We start from the raw sequence: 23,835 nt of genomic DNA on the forward strand, positions 1-23,835 counted from the left end.
CCCCAACAGCATTTACCAGAAATACATGTTACTGTACTTAAACATGCACTATACAACATGCATGATATCTTTTTAAATGTGCCTCACTGTTGTCGTGTAGAATTTATATAACATTTAAATATTTTATCCATTGGTTTCCAGCGTACTGAAATATCAATTGCTCAAATAAGTGCTTCTTATCTGAGTCATCCGCATGCCTACTTTCTTAGTCATCAGAACATTGGTTTACTCATAGAAATTAATGGGCCATGTCAAGTAATTTCCAGGAGAAAATCTGCAACTGTAGACAATGTTGTCCTGTGCAATAAACACAATTATTTATATGGCTGTTTTATTAGCAAAATCTGCACCCTTATTCTTATAGTCACCGTGATTACATGTTCCATCTGCTAAACTGATTTAAAAACACATGCCCATCATTTTCAGAGTGTGATATTTATACCCATTTAATAATGTTGGTTTTGTCTCAATGTAACTGACCAATAAGACCAAATTTAATACTTTGCACATAAGAGTGAGCTAGTCTCAAAACACCAGATAATAAAAAAGCAGTCAACTAGCATTGCATTCAGTATACACCCGGCCACTGTGCTAGTGGTGGATCATTTGGAAGGCTTGAATCTGCAATATACTGTTTGTGACATGGCTAAAACAGGAAGACATAGTACGTAAAATCACATACCTGTACGTCAGTGGATACAGGCATCACCCCAGTATCGGTTTTTAGAGCTAGCAGTCGGCTCTCATGATAACAACCAATGCGGCTAATGAGCCACTCGGTCATTATCATAAGGAGTGTGAAGGGACATCCCTCTCCTCCCGCCGCCTTCCGTGGCTCTGCTGGGGTCTACTGACGTACCGGGAGACCAGAGCTACCATTCGGCACATCCGCTGGCTGTGTGGAGTCCCGAACAAAGCCAGAAACAACTTCAGTCGGGTCTCTGATGTGAAAACACGAAAGTGACGTCAGGACGCCACTTCCTGTTTACCGATTTAAAAATAGTCAGTATTCCAAACGCAGATTTTGGCATTTTGAATACTTTCAAGTGCAGAGGAGGGGTTTTGGGTCTTTTAGACCATGAGTCCTCCATAAAGAGTACCTGTCACTGCCTATTACTGCCACAAGGGATGTTTAGATTCCTTGTGACAGCAATAAAAGTGATCAGTTTTTTTTTCTTTAAAGGGACAGTGTTAAATAAAAAAATTTTTTAAAACAAAAACATAAATTTCAAAAGCGATCCCGTCCCCGGGAGCTCTACGACCAAAGAAAACGCATACGTAGGTCGCGCCCGCAAATGTAAACGGTGTTCAAATCACAAATGTGAGGTATCACCATGATCATTAGACTGAGAGCAATAATTCTAGCAAAAGACCTCCTCTGTAACTCTAAACAGGTAACTAGTAAACAAATATGTAAATGGAGATTTTTAAGTACTGTAGTTTGTCGCCATTCCACGAGTACATACAATTTTAAAGTGAAACATGTTAGGTATCTATTTACTCGGCATAACATCATCTTTCACAATCTGCAAAAAAAATTGGGCTAACTTTACTGTTTTCTTATTTTTTTATTTAAAAAAGTGTATTTTTTTCCCAAAAATTGCCTTTGAATGACCGCTGTGCAAATACTGGATGACATCAAATATTGCAATGTCCACCATGTTATTCTCTAGGGTCTTTGTACAAAAAAAAAATATATATATATATATATATATATATATTTATATATATAATGTTTGGGGGTTGTAAGTAATTTTTTTGCAAAAAATACTGATTTTAACTTGTAAGCAACAAGTGTAAAAAATAAGCTGCGTCTTGAAGTAGTTAGCATAATTTTAACCTTTAACCACTTCAATACCAGGCACTTGGACACCTTCCTGCCCAAGCCAATTTTCAGCCTTCAGCGCTGTAGCAATTTGAATGACAATTGCGTGGTCATACAACACTGTACCCCAACTAAATTTTTATTATTTTGTTCCCGTAAATAGAGCTTTCTTTTGGTGGTATTTGATCACCTCTGCGATTTTTATTTTTTGTGCGAAAAAAACACATTTTTCTTTGTTTCTGTTAAAAATGTTTGTAAATAAGTAAGTTTTCTTCTTCAATGACAGGCACAGATAAGGTGGCACTGATGAGGTGGCACCAATGAGGTGGTACTGATGTGGCGGCACTGATGGGCACTTATAGGTGGCGCTGGTATGAGGCACTGATGGGCACTCATAGATGGCACTGATGGGCACTCATAGTTTGCACTGATGGGTACTTATGGGTGGCACTGATGGGTATTTATGGGTGGCACTGATAGGTGGCACTGATGGGCACCGATAGGTGGGCACTAATGGGAACTGCTGGACACTGATGGTGGTACTGCTGGACACTGATGGGTGGCATTGCTGATTTAATTTGTTTCATGATGGTGGCAGTCAGTGCCCATTTGTGGGCACTGATTGGCACAGATTGGGCATTCATTTGTACATGTGGATGGCCATGGGGTACATACCTGGCCATCCACATGTTGCCCACTTCTCTGGTGGTCCTGGTGGCTTCCCTGGTGGTCTAGTGTGAGCATCCACCGATCGGCTCTCCTCTACTCGATCAAAGGCTTTTCCTGTTTACATGGTGATCAGCCATGATTGCACACAGCTGATCACGTGGTAAAGAGCCTCCGCTGGAGGCTCTTTACTGAGATTGGTGGAACGTTGTGTCAGACTCCACCAATCGCTGCGATGCGCTCCCCCATGGGCACGCGGCGGCATGTTATCCTGAAGGACGTCATATGACGCCCAGTCAGGATAACAGAACCACTTCCCGGACCAGGCGGGAAGTGGTTAAATTATAAATGAAATGCTTTTGTAATGTAGGTTGAGATAGATATGTTTGGTTAAAATACATGGTTTTGTGTATATTATGTTTCACTTTGATCAGTGTATCAAAACCCTCATAACTGGATTGATTGCTCTGGCAAGCGTGGTCTAATATGATGTTGATTACAAGTAATAGCACTAATATGTACAACAATTTTTTAACATATTTGTTATTGTCTTAATACTTAATACTACAAAGAATGACACGTGAGTCCTAAATTCATAAGGTGCTTTTTGTTTTGGGCAAAATCTGTTCTCCAGCTAATATTACATTATGGTCCCTTCCGTTTACAATTTAGTTTATTATAATTAAAGTGGATGTAAAGCCTGTCCTATACTCAGTGAAGTGAACATCCTCAGATGATACACAGAGATGAAATAAATCTCCCTACATAAGTTTTACATGTATATCTGCTGTCTTCGGATTTGTATACTGTTTAGAAAGTGCAGATCATGTTAGAAATCTTGTTTCCTCATTCAGCAGTGGGTGTGGAGTCTGGGCATACACTGTATGAGAGCTGATTGGAGGAAAGGCACCCCCCCTCTACATAGGCAGAGGAACGAAAGAACATGCAGAGCTGTAGTCTGAATAGACAAACTCTCTGCTTATCTACCTCTAAGCTCTCTCCCCGACACAAATTTCCAGCTGTTATCTCGTGTGCACAGAGAACTTGCTGATAATAGAGGAATGTAGCACTAGTGAGAAATGGCACTTAGAGCTTTGGAGAGAGATAAGTAAACACTACAGATATATGTGCTTAGACCAAATTGCATATTGCATGAATGGGTTTTACAACCACTTTAGGGGAAATCCATTAAACAACTTAACTAGAAAGCTAGAGACGCAAACTGCCTCTTATTAAAAGACTATTCTCACTTATAAAATTCACCTTCTGCTGCCATTCTGAGGTAGCCGAGAATGGGGAAGATTTGGGGCCCATTCACACCAGAAGGGGAGAACTGAGCAATCAGCAGTGCTTGTTCACTCAGTCTTCAGTGCAGAGGCAGCGGGAAATAATGTACCCACCTAGGTGAGTACAGTAATACCTTTGATTACGAACATAATTCGTTCCAGAAGCATGCTTGTAATCCAAAGCACTCATATATCAAAGCGAGTTTACCCACAAGTAATAATGGAAACTGTATGTGGCCAGAGGTGTGGGCCGCGCTGGTGTATGCAGTACTGTATATGGCCAGAGGTGTGGGGTGCTGGTGGCTCCCAGCGCTTCCTGGAGAACTCAGAGGCACTCAGAGACACTCGGGAACTGTCAAAACTTTCAGGTGCTGCAATGCACATTACGAGTGTCTCTGAGTGCCACCGAGCGTGTCCGACTTCACACACCAGGGGCTTTACTACATGGATTGTACTGCTTGTATATCAAGTCAGCGCTCGCATATCAAGCCAAAATGTAAAAAGTTGCTCGTCTTTCAAACCGCTACTTGCAAACCAAGGTATTACTGTATATATATATATATATGTATATATATATATATATATATATATTTTTTTTTTTTTTTTTTTTAAACCCCATAAATCTTATTTAATATGAGGGCTGTACTGAAAGTAATGTAATAATGAGCATAATAACTTACATAGGTCATTCAAAGGTAGAGTAATGCTTTCTACATAGTATCGCTTCTTTCTCTATAGTAAATTTCTTTACTTCATTCATTTTCAAGTAAATAATGTATTCCAAGAAGCAATGTGCCTTCATTGAGTTCCACTCACTGGCAATTTGTGTCAGTGGTCACAGTAGATGGTCTCCCACTGCGTGGCTTATCTACAGTACTGGTGAGCCCATCCTTCTGCTGCTCCTCCTTTCAGTGTTAAAATGAGTGTAGACCCTTACATATACCCAGTGAAGTGACTGGCCTCAGATGATACACAGAGATGAAAGAAGTCGTCCCTGTTTGTCGGCCTTCTACAACACACAGATACATGGATTTTTCTCAGCAGCACAATGTACATATCAGGGTTTTGACATCACACAAACTGCAGAGCACACAACTGAGTGTAATCTGAAAGATGATCAGAGGAAAGTGACAAACCACCCTGTTTACATGCACAGAGAAACATACAGTAGGTATAGTAAAGAATCAACCCCCTTTAAAATAATCAAATTTTGTTGCTTTGTTGCTTTGCAGCCAGAAATGAAGACAGACATAGTTTCTGTTTTATTCAGCTGTATTTACTATAATAAAAAAATCAAAAACAGAATCACTGAGTTGGAAAAGGAATCCTAAAAATGAATTGTAATCTCAATCAGGTGTAGCTAATCACCTACTCCATGGCACACAAAGCCATTTGACCTTCAACCGTGATCAGCTGTGGTCATTTTGATGAGCTCAGCATGAAAACAGCTTACCTGGAGCATTTCAGTGCCTAGTAGTGCAACTGAAGCAAACAGAGTGCTGGAGGTGGAGGTGGACCATCTCTCTGGAAGTGTCAGCTTAATCCTTTAAGAGAGAGCCATGCAAAGAGAGAGAAGCGATCAAAGAGGAACCAGACTTAGTGCTTTGGATTCTGGTTAGTACACACTATAGAGGGATGTGCTTTGTTAATTTTTCATGTCTGAAGTTTACAACTACTTCAAGTCACAGGTTAGGAAAGGGACCAGATCTGTAAGCATTACGTAACTGCAATGGCAAAGCTGTGTAAATCTCAGTATTGGATGGACAGGAATACAAAACTTTTGTAATGTTTAACAGCTCCCTCATATGTATTTGATCAATGTATGTTTGCCTGGAGTTCAGCTTTAGCATAATCTTTATTTTGTCTTTGTTTAAACTAAGAAACATGTCACCTTCAAGGAGCCAAATGATCCTATTTCAAATGAGACAATCATATAACAAGGCATGTTGTACAGTTACATAAAATTCTGTTGTCCTCTATATATACCCGTTGCCTGTTTGAATACCTTTTTTCATCAAACTTTGCATGAATATTAAGGAACCTAGCCGTTGGAAGGAAATGACAAGCAACATTTCCGGTTGGTATCTCTCCATAGACTCCATATGAGTTTAGCATCCAGGTGGACCTGAATTTTTCTTGTGTGTGTGTGTGTGTGTGTATATGTATATATATATATATATATATATATATATATATATATATATTCCCATCTGCTAGATGTCATTGTTGGCATCAATTTGAATTGGAGTTGTTTGGTTGGCCTTCAGGCCTGTCCATCATGTGAAGGAGGCACATAGTTGGGTTATGGCTCAGGTACATCATTGTAAGTTGACTGAGTATGGAATGTACCGCAAGGTTGTATAAGCACATAATACCAAAAATGTGGGACATTGTTGTTGGCTCCATGTCACATCTCCAGCTTGTAGGTGGTATACGGTTGTTCATTCAATGTAACATGTTTAGAACTTTGTACCACCGAAGTATAGTATCGTTTCTATCCTAGCTCTTGGAATTTGTTCATGAGGGAAGATTTTTGATCAAAGTACAATATGCACTCGGTTTGTGGTAAGTAGAAGGTCTGTACCAACTCCTTCTCCTGTTTCAGTAAGAAAAAGGAGAGCTGGAGTCCATAGAGAGTTCTGACATGATTTTCTAAAGTGTAGAAATTACATAATGAGTGGGGACTAACTTCTGCATATGGTTTAAAATGTAATGAGGGGTCTACCATGCTCCTAAACCTGGGGATTGATACTATAAAATGTCAGAGCTAGTCTGAAATCCACTTGTCCAGAGTAAGAGAGCCATCACTCTTTTGACATGAAGTCTTATAGGTGGAATTTTTGAGAGGTGGAATGGAGATGATGGGTTCCTATTTTCCATACCTGGAAGAAAATTCAGGTCCCCTTTCACTTGTTTCAGCAAAGGGGGAGGACAGGGAAAAGCCCATGAAGGGGAATTCTCACAGTCAGAATGGTGGGGCCAATAGTTGGGTGCAGAGAAGTACTGTACTTATTTCCTATGATCATCATTTCCTGCTTCACTCTTTCTGTATACATTTCCTCTGCCCTATATGAAAGTAGGTACTGTAAGGGAAAATGTTTCATTCACTAAAGACAGCTATGAGATAAAGGATTTGCTGCTATTCGCAAACCTATGGTACCATGCTGCAGAGACCTGGGTACTAACATAAACCACCATACATGATATTTTTATTGTGGAATGAGACCAGCAAAAAGTGATTAATACAGAAAACATACTACAGTGAGGCGTGGCAGATGAGACTTCCTGCTTGCTCTGTCCACCTATTGCACAGTGTGGTGTGAAGCAAGGGAACCCATGTCACATGGATGTATTATAGATGTCAGATGGTGGCTATGGGTTGTATGATACTTCAAAGGTTCTATCCAAATATATTGGGATTGATTCACTAAAACTGGAGAGGGCAAAACCAGGTGCAGCTTTGCATAGAAACCAATCAGCTTCCAGGTTTTATTGTCAAAGCTTAATAGAACAAGCTAAAGTTAGAAGCTGATTGGCTACCATACACAGCTGCACCAGATTTTCCACTCTCCAGTTTTAGTAAATCAACCCCATAAATTGATACTGAAAGGTGATAAATACTTTTAGACACTAAAACTTATTGCCACAAGATTAACAGATTAACAATATAATCTATTACATATGATAATTGCCTTTTGTAGACCTCTTTTAATATAAACACGCTAAAATCAGTTTTCCCACATTTTTATTTCTGCTTATAATATTATATTATAATATTGTTGTTGCACAGCAGATATATTTATTCCACTATGGTTTCCTCCTTAGAATAGGTTACTCATTCTAGTGCTCATGTGTAATTTGTTTTCTTCCTTGGATTTCCTGTTATGAGCAAAGGAAAAATTCCCTTTACCTCCATTCCAGAAACTTTTGTTTTCTTTTCTGGCGATAACTTTTTTCCTGTCATCTGTCTTTACTTTGGACCCATAGCCCAATTATTTTCTTTCTTGAAGAAATCAAATGTTCAGCAGCCAGCCCAGTTAAATTGAAAATAAAATAGACACATTTTAGGAAATACGTTGTTTATCATGTTATGTTTTTTTTCCACCTCCTAATTTACCTTGTTGTTTTTGGATGGTGTTATGTAGTACCATACGTAATTGCTGCTTTCCTATTGGTTTGTCAAGTTAGTTAAGATCATTTATGTAAAGTTATTTTCTGAAGTTAGAGGGCCCTTCCAAGTTTATGCCAACGTAGTATGTCATTTCCTTGCGTGTACCATTTCAGCTCCATTTGCTGATCTGATTTTACAATGTAGATTTCCTTCCATTTTTTGGGGAAGCTGACACTCTGAAACTATTTTGTAAAATAGCAACCATGTGGGAAGGCGTTTTCTCTATTTAAACGAACCAGTCAGGGTAAACTTTTCAACTTTTACATTTATCTGTCACATATTTATTTCTTTATATACGTTTCACCCTGCCACATTATCTTTTAGTTCTTAATGGTAGTGGTCTGTTGTCATAGCAAATAGTGAATGCGTGCAAGATGTGTGCATAATGTCAACAGTGTCTACATAAAGCATCAACTGAGAGAGTGCACAGGCCTCCTTGATGTCTGATGTTCTGATTCCAATATTCAAATAAATTGTAACCGTTTGCACCTTGTTGAGACATTCAGAAATATGTATATTAAACCTTTGTCAACTTGAATATGAAAACATAAATATTCTCCTATATGGAAGAACTATTTGATTTATAACAATTTACAATGTAATCTACATTCTCATCCAGAAGTTAAACGGCACCTGGAATTTAACTTGGACAACTTAATACAAGATGCTAGAGAATCCAACCTACCTAAGACAGTAGATAAAGAAGAGACAGATTCACCTGTGAAAGAGGTAAGTAGATGAATTTCAATTTGCTAAACACTGTTTTAATTTCAAGCGCTAGCCAGCAGATCCAGCTGCTTTGGGGTTTTCCCTGAAAATGTCCACTCCTTCATAATGGTTAAAATATTCCTATTAACATAAACATTAAACATGGATGCATGCTTTTAATTCATCATCTAGAATATGAGCGTGAACTATTTCATGCTTCATATCCATATTAGGTAAGCCTGAATAGTCTACACATGGTGTTTGAGTTCGACCAACTAATTTGTGACTGAGTAGACCATTTTATTATAATTATTATTGTAGCAGGGAGCTGGCTATCTTACCTGCACTATAAAAAGACACTCTGCAACATTGTTGCAATGAGACTGTTTCGCTCTCGTGCCAGCTAGACTCTGTGTCATCACATCCTGTCAGCAGAGTGATTACCATCAGGGAGCAAAGCATAAAGGGAATTGTAGTTCCAGGACTCGTTTCCCATTCAGATTTAACTGTATAGAAATACAAAAGACTAGCATGCTCTAGGAGATACTCAATTTTGATTTCCTGAGGATAATTTAGACTGCACGAGGTGGAGGAAGAGATCAGACCTGAGGGAGAGATGCTGTCTACCAGGTGATTTCACCGCGCGATTTAGGCCTCTGCCGCCAGTTGGGACATCCAGCCTGAGAGAGGGGGATCCCAGGTGCACATCCAAGTGCATCTGCTCCGACAGTGAAGTATTCCAGTGTGAGATGACCAGTCAGGTCGCCAGGAGAGCCTGCTGTTCCAGGACGTTCGTTTGGGCCTTGACCACAGGGTTGGATGAGAGGGCTTTTGCCCATTTGCAGGAAAGAGGGACACTGCACCACAGATGAAGTTAAATGGACAATGTATACAGACATCATTGCTGTTAGTCATCTTGCTGACACTTGTAGTGCAACATGGCTAAAGGATAAGGCCATCCATTTCCAGGGACACTATATACAGACACCATTATCTTTTCACCTTGCTGAGAAAGATCCTGCCTTCTTCACTTGTTAATCAGGGCAAGTTGTGTTGTTTGGCCCTGCTATTCAGGAGTTCAAGTGAACCAACCAAAGTGGCTAACTGATGACACAAAGTTTTATCTATTCTTCAAAAGCACTGAAGCTTCTAGTGCCATACGGACCCGCACACACATATTTAGGGCTCTGTATATGCAGTGGGTGTCTGGAAAAGTTTATCTAGGAAGTTAAGCCATTACATGTTGATTTGAATAAAGTGTTTAAAGTTGGGCCTGTGGTGTCAGGGGACAGAAGAGAGAGGCCTGACAGGGTAATTTCCCTGCTCTCCTCCTGCCTGGACTTAGAGCCAACCTGAGTAAAGGTAACTAACCAATCTGATACGGTTTGCTATATCATGATTTATTTGCCATGTAAGTGTGCCTCTGCTTTTTGGGCTATTGTTAGGTTTTTAATCCCCAAGCAGCCTGAATATATTGAGCTGAATTGCTTATAACTTCAGTTATTGCTCTCCCATTGCATTTTTTTAACAAATATATTGTTACCGTTTGTTACTTTTCCACAGAAATATTGCAGCAAAGACAATTTCTGTTTTTTATCATAACGTGTGTGTTTCTCGTTGGTTATTGCACTTACACTATCGCCAGGTGTGGCAGAGGGGGCTGAGACTGTTACTAATGTTGAGAGGCAGATTATCAGACTGACCAAACTTAAGCGGCTCCCCCCGGGGGTAGCGCTACATTATTATTATATAGGATTTATATAGCGCCGACAGTTTACACAGTGCTTAGACAGTCTGTCCTTTTTTAGCAGATGCCATATCCTTAATAAAGCCTTGACAAATATTCTTGGAGTTTGCGTGTTTCTGCCTAATACTTCCTAAATCATATCGTCCCAGTACTACTGACAGGTAAAATGTTATTTAAATGTGATAGAATATGTCAAAATGTAAAGTAACACACACAAACACCTTATCAACTCGTTGCACATTATGGTTATGGCACATAAATTATCAACTCAATGAGTGTGGCTTACTCATTGAGTTAATCATTTTGGCGTAGTGTGTGAATCACATAGGAGTGCCCGATCCCTTTTAAAGGGATCTGAAATCTTTAAAAACTTTTGTCTGGAAACTAAGATCATTTTGGTGTCACTTCATGATCCTGAATTAATTCTTAATCCAACAATGCCAATCCAATGTTCCCAGGTCTTGGCTGAAGATTTCATATAAAAAAAGCACGTATCTTAAAGGAACTCCTGGAGTTTGTCCAATTTATTGGACTGATTTATAGATGGTATACAAAACCATACAGATCCTTTTGCTGCTGTGAAAAGGCAAGGGAATCTTGGTTCCTAAACCTATTTTATCAGTGTCTCTCTTAAACTCCCCAGCTATGGCCAGGCCGACTTAACCAACAAAACTGTATAGGGAAAGAAAGGTTTCATTTGTATTTCATCCAGTCTCTGATCCACAAATAACCACTGCCCAGGCTCTTGTACCAGCTGCTACTCAGCCTCCAGCACGAGGCTTGTTCAGCTTTCAGAATCTGCTTCTTCTCAGTGACTAAAGTCTTTGTTTAACTTCAACCATTATCTTTAAGGGCATCTGCTATAGTCAGCTACAGCTATGGAAAAAAAAAGCATTTTTGCTTGCTCATTTATGGTAGTTAGCAGCACTTTACCTCATTCCCAAATTTCTGGGTATAATTCCTTTGCAAAGGGAACAGTATATTTGCATTTAGTAAATCAACCCCCTGTCTAAAATTAGCTATAATTCACATGGGCGTACTGATCAACATACAAAGAGCTGTGTTAACCACTTGCCGACCAGCGCACGACAATGTACGTCGACAGAATGGCACGGGCAGGCAAATGGGCGTACATGTACGTCCCTTTAAATTTGCCGCCCTGCCATCGGGAGCGCGCCGCCGGCGGCGCACTCCCGCGCTGGTCGGGACCCCTGTGAGTCCGGTCGCGGGACCCGCGGACTCGATCGCCGCGGGCATCCCCGCGATCGTCTCACGGAGCGGCCGAATGGAGAAGTGCCGTTGTAAACAACATTTCTCCATTCTGCCTAGCAACTAGTGACGCTGATCTCTGCTCCATGTGATTGGAGCAGAGATCAGTGTTCACTAAATGAAAGCCCAATCCCCCCCACAGTTAGTAACACGCCCCTAGGAACACTTAACCCCTACACTGCCACCCACTGGTTAACCCCTTCACTGCCAGTGTCATTTACACAGGAATCACTGCATTTATATAGCAGTGATTACTGTATAAATGACAATGGTCCCAAAAATGTGTCAAAAATGTCCGATGGGTCCCCCACAATGTCGCAGTCACAATAAAAATCGCTGATCGCCGCCATTACTAGTAAAAAAAAAATAATAAAAAATGATTAATAAAAATGCTATAAAACTATCCCTATTTTGTAAACGCTATAACATTTGCGCAAACCAATCAATAATCGCTTATTGCGATTTTTTTACCAAAAATATGTAGAAGAATACGTATCGGCCTAAACTGAGAGAAAAAATGTTTTTTTATATATTTTTGGGGATATTTATTATAACAAAAAGTAAAAAATAATGCGTTTTTTTCAAAATTGTCGCTCTATTTTTGTTTATAGCGCAAAAAATAAAAACTGCAGGGGTGATAAAATACCACCAAAAGAAAGCTCTATTTGTGAGAAAAAAAGGACGTCAATTTTGTTTGGGAGCCACGTCGCACGACCGCGCAATTGTCAGTTAAAGCGACGCAGTGCCGAATGGCAAAAAGTGGTCTGGTCTTTGACCAGCAAAATGGTCCGGTCTGAAAGTGGTTAAACAAGCTTCAATATTGAACTTAGCCCCTTAAGGACCAGCCTCGTTTTGAGATTTTGGTGTTTACATGTTTAAAACAGATTTTTTTGCTAGAAAATTACTTAGAACCCCCAAACATTATATATTGTTTTTTTCTAACACCCTAGAGAATAAAATGGCGGTCGTTGCAATACTTTTTTTCACACCGTATTTGTGTAGCGGTCTTACAAGCGCACTTTTTTTGGAAAATGGCTACAAACTTTTACCCTTAAAAATCTCCATAGGCGACATTTAAAAAATTCTACAGGTTGCATGTTTTAAGTTACAGAGGAGGTCTAGGGCTAGAATTATTGCTCTCACTCTACCGATTGCAGCGATACTTCACATGTTGAACACTGTTTTGATATGCGGGCGCTACTCGTGTATGCGTTCACTTCTGCACTTGAGCTCGGCAGGACGGGGCACATTAAAAAAAAAAAAGTATTATTATTATTTATTTTACCTTTTATTTTTTATTTTTACACTGTTTAAAAAAAAAAAACTTTTATTCCTATTACAAGGAATGTAAACATCCCTTGTAATAGAAAAAAGCATGACAGGACTTCTTAAATATGAGATCTGGGGTCATAAAGTCCTCAAATCTCATATTTAGATTAAAATGCAATAAAAAAAAATGTAATTTAAAAAAAGCACAATTGCCTCCACCCATGCCTACGGCTCCGGTAAGAGGCAGAGGGTACCGGATCACGGCAGGTGGGGGGGCCCTCTCCTGCCACTGATAAAAGTGATTTTGCGGCAAATCCGTCTCAGAGACCACTTTTATCTTGTAGTGAACCACCCGCTGAAGAAGGGGATACCGGGGTTATGGCAGCTAGCTGCTGCCATAACAACGATATCCTCCTTCAAACAGCCGCCGTAAAACTGCTGCGGGCGGTCCATAAGTGGTTGAGGCCTAATGCACAGTGAACATTTTTAACATGGCTGTTAGGGGCGTCTGTCTTTTTTTCTTCCTCTAAATACCCCTCCATGTTCTTCCATGTAGGAGAATATAGGAGAATATTTAGGTCTTCATAATCAAGTTTACATTAATGACATTAATTAAATACATTACAGGCTTAATATCCATATTTCTTCTTTGAATGTGTCCATATACACATAGGCATTTGGAGGCTGTGACAGAAAGCCAGGAAAAACTACTGTTTGTGTTCAGGATAGGAGATATATTTTTCCCAGGTTCAAGAACTATATGGACTGTTTTCCTTTTTGTGCTGTGTGGTGAGCTTGCATGGCCCACTGAGGGGTTAGGAAGCTCAGCTGAAGTACTGTAGGTATGAGTACTCTGGGCTCTTTAAAATTCTCAGGCTGCTTAGGGAGGATGCTCCATCCTGGAACCAGATCTCTCTGCAGGACAAACTGGGGAGCGGCTACTTGTTTGAGCGGTGAGATTAATGCCCTGTACACACGGTTGGACATTCCGACAACAAAATCCATTGGATTTTTTCAGACGGATTTTGTGCGAAACTTGTCTTGCATACACACGGTTGGACAAAGTTGTCGGAAAATCCGATCGTTCCTATCGAGGTGACGTACAACACGAACGTCGAGACTATAAATGGGCCAGTAGCCAATAGCTGTGGTCTCTTAATTTATTCTGAGCATGCGTGGCACTTTGTCCGTCGGAAATGTCTACACACGATTGGAATTTAAACAATCGGATTTTGTTGTGTCTCAAAGTTTGCTCTCAAACCTTGTGTGTCGGAAATTCCGCCGGAAAAAGTCCGCTGGAGCCCATATACCATCGGATTTTCCGGCAACACGATCTGATCGCAATTTTTTTCCGTCGGAATTTCCGACCGTGCGTACAGGGCATAAGTTTCTGACCAAGGAATATGATTTATTCTATGTGACAGCCAGGTGCCTGGGCAGGAGTAAGTTGCTCTAGGACAGGTAACTAGGATCCTGTGTTTGTAATTAACCGTCCAATGTGGCATGGATTTATTTCTGTTTTTGTTTTCTTTTGCTTTTTTTGATGCCTGTACGTTGTTGACACAGATATAGAAACAAATGAAAACAGAAAAGTGACAGAAGAAAATAGAACGAGTAGTCAATCGAGTCTGCCCATTTTTTTTTATTAACTTTTTTACATATAAATCTATGTTTGTCCCAAGCATTTTTGAAGCCATTTACTGTTGACTGTCTCACTACCTCTGCTGGCAGTTTATTCTAAGCATCATCTACCCTTACAGTAAAATACTTTCTAAGATTAGTTTTGAACTTTCCTCCAGTTAGTTTGAGGTCATGTCCCCATGTTCTTGATTTTGGTTTCATATTGAAAAAACTGCTCTCCTGAACCTTATTCACCCCTTTGGTGTATTTAAAGGTTTCAGTCATGTCTCCCTTTCCCTTGTTTCCTCCAGACTGTAAATATTAAGTTCTGTCCTCCTGTACAGCTTATTAAGCCTTGCCTTATTAAGACATGCTGTTTCATGTGCTTCTCAATTGAGATTTTTACATGTTTCCCCTCATGCCAAGAGGTCCTTGCTCTCACCATTTGAAACCTGTTTTAACTTTTGATCCAGCTTTAGTCCCATTCACACTTATTCCATCCAGTCTAGTTTTAGGCCTCTCTCCTTCTGTGCCAACTGGCCCAGCTTCATTACTGTATGCTCTGCGCCAGCTGTTGCAGTTAAAGGCCTGACAACTTCTGCACCAGCGTAGACCTGCTACCACCTGTGCTAATCTAGCTCAAGGCTTGTACCCTCTATACTAATCTAGCTTAACACTTGTTGCTTTATCTGCCAGTTAACTCAACTTTGGCTGCTCCAGCTTCAGGTAAACATCCCTCTGTACCACCCAACTGAGTTTTCAGAATAGGGTTCACTGGTTTTTGCGTGGTACTTCTTTAAGATGAATATAATCATCTGGAAACTGCTTTTAGAAGGTGGTATGATGTACACAGTAAAGACTCTGTCACTACCTTCTCAAAGCAGCTTCCAATCTGTCTGAAATGAAAAGTGCAGTTTAGGAAATCTGCATCCATATAGTTAAATCAACCAAATGTAGCACTCATTCTTGTCTGAATACTTTATTGCATCCACCTCCCTACAGGAAACAGACTCCCTATGAGACAGATAAAGCTTCATTCCAAGACTCCAGAGCTTGTCACTCCCATAAGTCCACTTGGCGCTCAACATACAAAGAACAATATACTCCTATAGTATCTGTATAGGCTGCCGTTGGAAGGAGGAGCTGAACATGCCTCCCTAGTTTTCCTATGGTTTTAAACACTAAATAAAATGTTTAGGGAAAACTCAAAACTCAATTAAATGAGTTAGAATAGATCCAGGTAATAAAATAGTAAATATAAATTACGACAGAAAAAATGGCAAAAAAGAGACATGCATTTCTATGCTTTATTATAACTGCAAAATGAACACAACAACAGTGTTTCAAAGCAACAAACGCATACAGTATACTGTATATGTATGTTAATGATGGAGATTATAAACCATGAGGGGATGTAGCAGGAGAGCTGATATTCTTTAATAAACAGATGTCTTAATTATAGGATAAAAGCATCATTTCTTAAATGTTTCTCACTCTGCTTAACTAAATGTTGTCTTTAAAATAAAGAACAAGTAGAGTGCCCTGCCTTTTTTTATGAGCAATTACTTATTTGCTAACAGGCCCCTTTCTATGTGCCCATTCACCAGGGTGCATCCACTGTCCAAATGTAACCATTACCATAAGCCGAATCTTCTGATAAACTGCCCAGAGAAAGCAGAACTGAAGCTGAATGAATGGTGCATGGACTGCTGACAAACTGGGTTTTGTAGCTATTGACTGCAAACAACCAAATCTCCTGGTCTTTTCTGCAACCCTAGAAGCCTATAAAGCTTTTTTACGAACAAATGTAAACACTTTTAAAGGTATATTAACACAGTATACATTAAATCGGACCTTAAAAGTTGAAGAGTAGATTACTTATATAATAATAATAAAAAAACTGGCAAATAGGTAACCCATTTATGTAGGGCTAGCTTTACAAAGTTGGTTGTTTTACGTTAAATATGCGGATTTCTGATTGATATTCTGAGAAGGAATGATATGATGTTTATGTGAAAGAATCTGAGTGTTTGGGCAGCTCTAGAGGGGCTGCAGTTGGGCTGAATAATGGCTTTGTTTAATATAATTAAAATAGTAAGTATATAATATTACAAACTGTTTTGCTTGCTTTAGGAATAAAGAAATGTAAATTGCACTGTGTTCTTTAGGTTTATATTTTAATGCCTCTAAATATAAAACAAAATAATGCCACATTAGCAATTCTTAGCTATTGTATTCCTTTACAAATTCATTGATCAATTTTTTATATCTGCTTTGTTTTGTTTATAATTCTTTAGTCACACTCAATCGGCCCAGGACCTGAATTTCATCACACACTTTTCCAACTGGGAGGACACAGTCTTTTAGTGTCAAACTACCTGAAAAGGCACAAACTGAAAGATTTCATACATGTCAACTCAAGGCATAAACTAAAACGCACTGAAGTTTCAAAGGTACCATATCCTTTGAGTAGAGTTGACAGATACAAAACCAATGTTCAAAAAATGTTACTTATTGTTATGGGTATGTTATGTTATACTTTTTTTTTTCTTACCCTTTTTTTTTTTCTTTTATGGTTATTACCAAGTATTAATTATTTTTGCCTACTCGCTTGTTAAGTTTTGCCATAGTAACCATTAATTATCTACCATACAAAAAAACACCCTAATCCAAAGGGTAAAGACCTCAGATTGGGTGAAAAAAGCAGTTACCCAATGGCAAATGAGTCTTACTATTATGCAAAATTTAAAAATGTAATGAAGAAGTATCAAAAAAAAGAGTAAAAATATATGTCAAAAATTACTTTATGTTGAGCACACAAAGTGCTAAATTCACCACAATTCCAACATCAAGGTGCATAAAAACAATGTACACCATGTAAATGTCTGGACGTCTATTGTGTTAATATGTGTCACATATGACCAGCATGGTCAACCGCCCCATCAAGATAATGTATGTAAAGCTGACAATTGTGATACATTTATGCCCCAGGGCCCATTAATCTGCCTAATTTACAACTCATTGGTCTTAACAACATATTGCATTAGACACCTCATGATAAGGGATGGCAGTGATAGGCTAAAGGAACATGGATTCAATCTGTTCGCTCATTAATTTCTGAATGTATAACTAACTAGACATGTGCATTCGTTTTCGTCCGAATGCATTTTCGTCCGAATTTCAGCTATTTTCGTTTTCGTTTTGACAAACGATAACGAAAGCACAAAATCCGAAAAACGAAAGATCCGACATAAATAAATGCTTTATTTTCGTTTTCATTGTTACAACAGTTCGATATAGAATAGGAGATTCGACGTGACTCTGACAACAATCTGTGTCTATAGAACCTGTGGTCGAATGTGCCTAACCTTACCTCTATTAGTCCAAGATTATATAGAGAAAATATTCGACAGAGAAAAAAGATTTGACAGAGAGAAAAGATTCTGCAAGTTACTGTCCTAAAAAGTGTTTGGGGACCTGGGTCCTGCCCCAGGGGACATGTATCAATGCAAAAAAAAGTTTTAAAAACGGCCGTTTTTTCAGGAGCAGTGATTTTAATAATGATTAAAGTGAAACAATAAAAGTGTAATATTCCTTTAAATTTCGTAGAGGGGGGTTGTCTATAGTATGCCTGTGAAGGGGCGCATGTTTCCCGTGCTTAGAACTGTCCCTGCACAAAGTGTCATTTATGCAGGAAAAAAAGTCCTTTAAAATCACTCGCAGCTATTATGAATTGTTGGCTCCCGTAATACAGAGAACACTCATTGAAAGTCATTGATAAAAAAATAAAAAATAAAATAAATAAAGCGTGGGGGTCCCCCAAATTCAATTACCAGGCCCTTCAGGTCTGGTATGGATATTAAGGGGAACCCTGCCTCAAATTTAAGAAAAAATTTGACGTGGGGTTCCCCCTAAATATCCATAACCAGACCCTTCAGGTCTGGTATGGATATTAAGGGGAACCCCGCGTCAAATTTTTTAAAAAAATTGACGTGGGGTTCCCCCTAAAAATCCATACCAGACCCTTTATCTGAGCACGCAACCTGGCAGGCCGCAGGAAAAGAGGGGGGGACGAGAGAGCGGCCCCCCTCCCTCCTGAACCGTACCAGGCCACATGCCCTCAACATTGGGAGGATGCTTTGGGGGTCTGTGACCCCTCAAAGCACCTTGTCCCCATGTTGATGAGGACAAGGGCCTCATCCCCACAACCCTGGCCGGTGGTTGTGGAGGTCTGCGGGCGGGGGGCTTATCAGAATCTGGAAGCCCCCTTTAACAAGGGGACCCCCAGATCCCGCCCCCCCCCCTGTTTGAAATGGTAAGGGGGTACAAAAGTACCCCTACCATTTCACAAAGAAAGTGTAAAAAGTGGTTAAATAAAACAAACACACTTTTGAAAAATTCCTTTATTAAAAATAAAAAAATAAAAAAAAGATTTCAGCGGCGGTAATCCACTTGCTATCCAGCGACGGACGGTCATCTCTCCAGCGATGTCTCATCTCATCCAGCGCAGCGAATACATCCTTCTTCTGTCTCCGTGTAGGAGACACTGCAGGCATTCCGGCGGCTGACGTTTCTTATATACGGAGGGCGGGGCCACCCGTCACCTGACCCCGCCCCCCTCTGACGCAAGGGGAAACCCGGGGTTCCCTGTGACGTATGGGTGACCCCGCACCCCTCTAATGTAACACAGGCAGGTTTCCGTTACATCAGAGGGGGGCCCCGGGTTTCCCCTTGCGTCAGAGGGGGGCGGGGTCAGGTGACGGGTGGCCCCGCCCTCCGTATATAAGAAACGTCAGCCGCCGGAATCCTTGCAGTGTCTCCTTACACTTTCTTTGTGAAATGGTAGGGGTACTTTTGTACCCCCTTACCATTTCAAACAGGGGGGGGGGCCGGGATCTGGGGGTCCCCTTGTTAAAGGGGGCTTCCAGATTCTGATAAGCCTCCCGCCCGCAGACCTCCACAACCACCGGCCAGGGTTGTGGGGATGAGGCCCTTGTCCTCATCAACATGGGGACAAGGTGCTTTGAGGGGTCACAAACCCCCAAAGCATCCTCCCAATGTTGAGGGCATGTGGCCTGGTACGGTTCAGGAGGGAGGGGGGGCCGCTCTCTCGTCCCCCCCTCTTTTCCTGCGGCCTGCCAGGTTACGTGCTCGGATAAAGGGTCTGGTATGGATTTTTAGGGGGAACCCCACGTCAATTTTTTTTTAATTTGACGCGGGGTTCCCCTTAATATCCATACCAGACCTGAAGGGTCTGGTTATGGATATTTAGGGGGAACCTCACATCAAATTTTTTCTTACATTTGAGGCAGGGTTCCCCTTAATATCCACACCAGACCTGAAGGGCCTGGTAATTGAATTTGGGGGACCCCCACGCTTTTTTATTTATTTATTTATTTATTTTTTTATCAATGACTTTCAATGAGTCTTCTCTGTATTACGGGAGCCGACAATTCATAATAGCTGCGAGTGATTTTAAAGGACTTTTTTTCCTGCATAAATGACACTTTGTGCAGGGAGAGTTCTAAGCACGGGAAACATGCGCCCCTTCACAGGCATACTATAGACAACCCCCCCCCCCCCTACGAAATTTAAAGGAATATTACACTTTTATTGTTTCACTTTAATCATTATTAAAATCACTGCTCCCGAAAAAACGGCAGTTTTAAAACTTTTTTTTTGCATTGATACATGTCCCCTGGGGCAGGACCGGGGTCCCCAAACACTTTTTAGGACAGTAACTTGCAAATTAGCCTTTAAAATTAGCACTTTAGATTTTGAACGTTGGAGTCCCATAGACTTTAATAGGGTTCTAAAGTATGCTATATACTAGCTCCGTCGAATCTTCTTTATACATTCGACAGACACCATAAGCCTTCAAAGACAGATTCGACCGTAATTCATGTGGATTTTCGGACGAATGCAATTTTTGAATGAAAAACGAAATAAATAAAAACGAATTTCGGGAGTAACTAAATAAATTAAGTTTTCAGACGAAAACGAAATTCCGAAACGAAATATTTTACTCTGCACATGTCTATAACTAACTATCCACTAGGGAGAAAGCAGGATTTCCACTGAGGGTAAATTAGCTGCACAGCGGCAGGTGTATGGTAAGACTACTTGTAAAGTCATTCAATAATGGCTTACATTTATGAGATATAAAATTATTCCATTTGCAAAAATGCATGATGTTTGATATTGCACCAGCAATATGCACATCAAATATGACCAGGTGTAAGTTATGACATACTAGGCAGTCCTGTAATATATGGCCGCTCTGACCTTACAGAGTTCGAGGTTAAAGGGAAACAATGAGAATCAATGGTGTATACTGAATCAATGGCAGGCATTTAGAAAATTTTAAGCAGATTCCATACAGTTCAGCCATTTTACAGCTGATCAATCACACCAGTGGTGTCCCATAGCAAGAATTAACTGCATCCTAAGACAGCCGCAGCTCGATCCGAACACCTGAAGCTCCACGCGGTGAGTGGGCTATTGTGTCTCACTGGTCATCTGCTTGGTGGCAGTCCACATGCTACAAGATGGTCTTGCCGCACTCCATGAGCGAATTGCAGGTCTGTTATGTGATAGCTAATTTTTTTTTCTGCCTGTCCTTAAAAAGTAAATTTCAATTGGTCCATATTCATCTCTGCATTAAGTTAAAAAAAAAAGAGATGAATATTCATGCAGATGATAATTGCCATTTTACGGTTACAAGCTAATTTGTAGCTATTAAGCCTCCATTTACATCAGCACTCATTTCAACTCACATGTGTAAAGTGTTATTAAGGTATCGCTGGAAGTAATACCCATCCTGCTTTTCCAGTAATTAACCCTTGCCTGCCAATATAAGAACTGCTGCTGAGCTCATTTTCATAGACGCTTCCATCCCATAGACTGCAAACTCCACCCAAATGTTATTCTCATATCGCTTAGAAGATTTTTAAACAATCAGACTTTTATCTTTGAAAAAAAGATTATGAACTGCCAAAAGAATTCTGTAAGTCAATTTAAAAGATTATTTATACATCCTATTGCAATCTTTAGTGTAATGGAAATGCCCTTTAACCTGTAAATAATCGCTGTGAAATGTAAGAAAAGTTTCCACAGAACAGCAGCTACAGGGAGGAAAAACAATTAATTGTATTTTCCTGTCTTACATACATTCAGTTTTCCTGTATTCTATAATCCTGGGTGGTTATTTCCTCTATAGAAGGAGCAGACAAGCCTCAAGTATTTTACACATATCCGATTATATGGTTTAATAATGTAAGCAAGACATAAAGTTGCTTTATCCAAGGATGACACTTTTTAACATAGATGGAACAAATCTTGCTAATGTTAAAGGTAGTCTGGCATTCATCATATAATATGTTACATGAATTCTGGGCATTCTCACACACTGTTTCAGGATAGCAGGACTGAGATAAGAGCTTTAACTACATTTTTTGTGGCACTGAATCTAGAAAAGAAAGATTGAATCTCAGCACTCTCTCTTATTTTTTTTCTGCAAAAAAATAAAAAATTTGTTGCAAATAAAATGTTAGACACAACTTCTTTCACAGGGTTCACCACATTTATAAAACAGTAAATGTGACATTTACTAAGTATTGAACAGACATTTATTATTTAGTGAATGTCACATTCGTGCTTAATAAATATTCCCCTATGAATAAACAAATATTATTACCAAATTCTAAACTACATTTTACTGTGAGCTATACAGTTAGATCAAAATTGTAACTATTGTGAGATATCCCTGAATGTTTTCTTCAATGAAATTAACAAAGTATACCTAAGGCCAAAAATGTTTTTGGTTTTGGATCGAGGGTTGAGGTTGAAAGAGTTAAGCCGCGTACACACGGGCGGACTGTCTGGCCAACTTAGTCCGTCAGACAATCCGACGGACAGTCCGTCATACTTTCGAATGAACGGACTTGACCACACACGGATGCACAAACAGTCCGTCGAAAGCTTGCGCGATGACGTGTACAGCACATACGACGGGACTAGAAATAGGAAGTCCAATACACAGCAATGCAACCTTTCGCCGTGTAAATCCTTTCTGAGCATGCGCCATACTTAGTCCGTCGAACTAGCCTACTGACGAGCGGATTGTCCGCTGAAACCAAAGTATGACGGACAGTATTTCGGAAATTCCGAAATACTTAGTCCGCCAGACTGCACGCTGAAAAAGTCCGCTGAAGCCCACACACGAGCGGACTGTCCACTGAAATGTGTTTCGACTGACTAAGTTGGCCAGACAGTCTGCCCGTGTGTACGCGGCTTTAGAATGCCCGAAATATTTGTTTGTTGTCTGTTTTGCTTCCTGCGCCAGGAAGTGAAAAGAAATCCTTAGGAGTGAAGGAAAACATTTCTGAGGCAGTTGTCACCTCAACAATACTACCTCAATTTCATCACTTTCTGCCATTGTGATAATGGTTGCCAGGACAAACAGTAATGCCCCGTACACACGAGCGGAATTTCCATCAGAAAAAGTGTGATGGGAGCTTTCGGTCGGATATTCCAACCGTGTGTATGCTCCATCCAACTTTTTCTGTTTTTCTGCCAGCAAAAGATTGTAAAGCAGGTTCTCTATTTTTCCATCAGAAAAAGTTCCTATTGGAAATTCCGTTCGTCTGTATGCAATTCTGACATGCAAAAGACCACGCATGCTCAGAAACAATTCGACGCATGCTCGGAAGCATCGAACTTAATTTTCTCAGCTTGTCGTAGTGTTGTACATCACCGTGTTCTTGATGGCCGAAAGTTCAGAGAATTTTTGTGTGACTGTGTGCATGCAAGCCAAGCTTGAGCAGAATTCCATCAGAAAAATCTTGCATGTTTTTTTCGACAGAAATTCCGCTCATGTATATGGGGCATTCGTTTATTTTCTGAGCAAGACCTCACACAGCTAACCCTTTCCTGCTACATCCAAAAGTTAAAAACATGTTTTGTCTCTAGCTACTGGTATACCTTTATGTAAACCTTGACACCCACCCACATCCCTTTTTTCAGGCTAAACTGCTCTCCTCACAGCTACTTACAGTATCTCACAAAAGTGAGTACACCCCTCATATTTTTGTAAATATTTTACTCTATCATTTCATGTGACAACACTGAAGAAGTTACACTTTGCTATAATGTAAACTAGTGAGTGTTCAGCTAGTATAACAGCGTAAATTTGCTGTCCCCTCAAATTAACTTAACACCCAGACATTAATGTCTAAAGCTCTGGCAACAAAAGTGAGTACACTCTAAGTGAAAA

The 23,835-nt window shown here is 40.0% G+C and overlaps 1 protein-coding gene across 3 annotated transcripts in view; it reads left to right on the forward strand.

The window, feature by feature from the left end:
* FAM227B (family with sequence similarity 227 member B) overlaps positions 1 to 23,835 on the forward strand; it is a 550,320-nt gene that overhangs the window by 429,263 nt on the left and 97,222 nt on the right. For all 3 annotated transcript variants that reach the window (XM_077473435.1, XM_077473436.1, XM_077473437.1), the window contains 2 exons: positions 8,568 to 8,677; positions 16,859 to 17,018. In XM_077473435.1, coding sequence (XP_077329561.1) covers positions 8,568 to 8,677; positions 16,859 to 17,018 — 270 coding nt within the window. The remainder of the gene's footprint in view (positions 1 to 8,567; positions 8,678 to 16,858; positions 17,019 to 23,835) is intronic.

The sequence above is a fragment of the Lithobates pipiens genome, unplaced genomic scaffold (assembly GCF_037356315.1).
Source record: "Lithobates pipiens isolate NorthernLeopardFrog02 unplaced genomic scaffold, aLitPip1_a1.2 Scaffold_8, whole genome shotgun sequence".
Classification (NCBI taxonomy): Eukaryota; Metazoa; Chordata; class Amphibia; order Anura; family Ranidae; genus Lithobates; species Lithobates pipiens.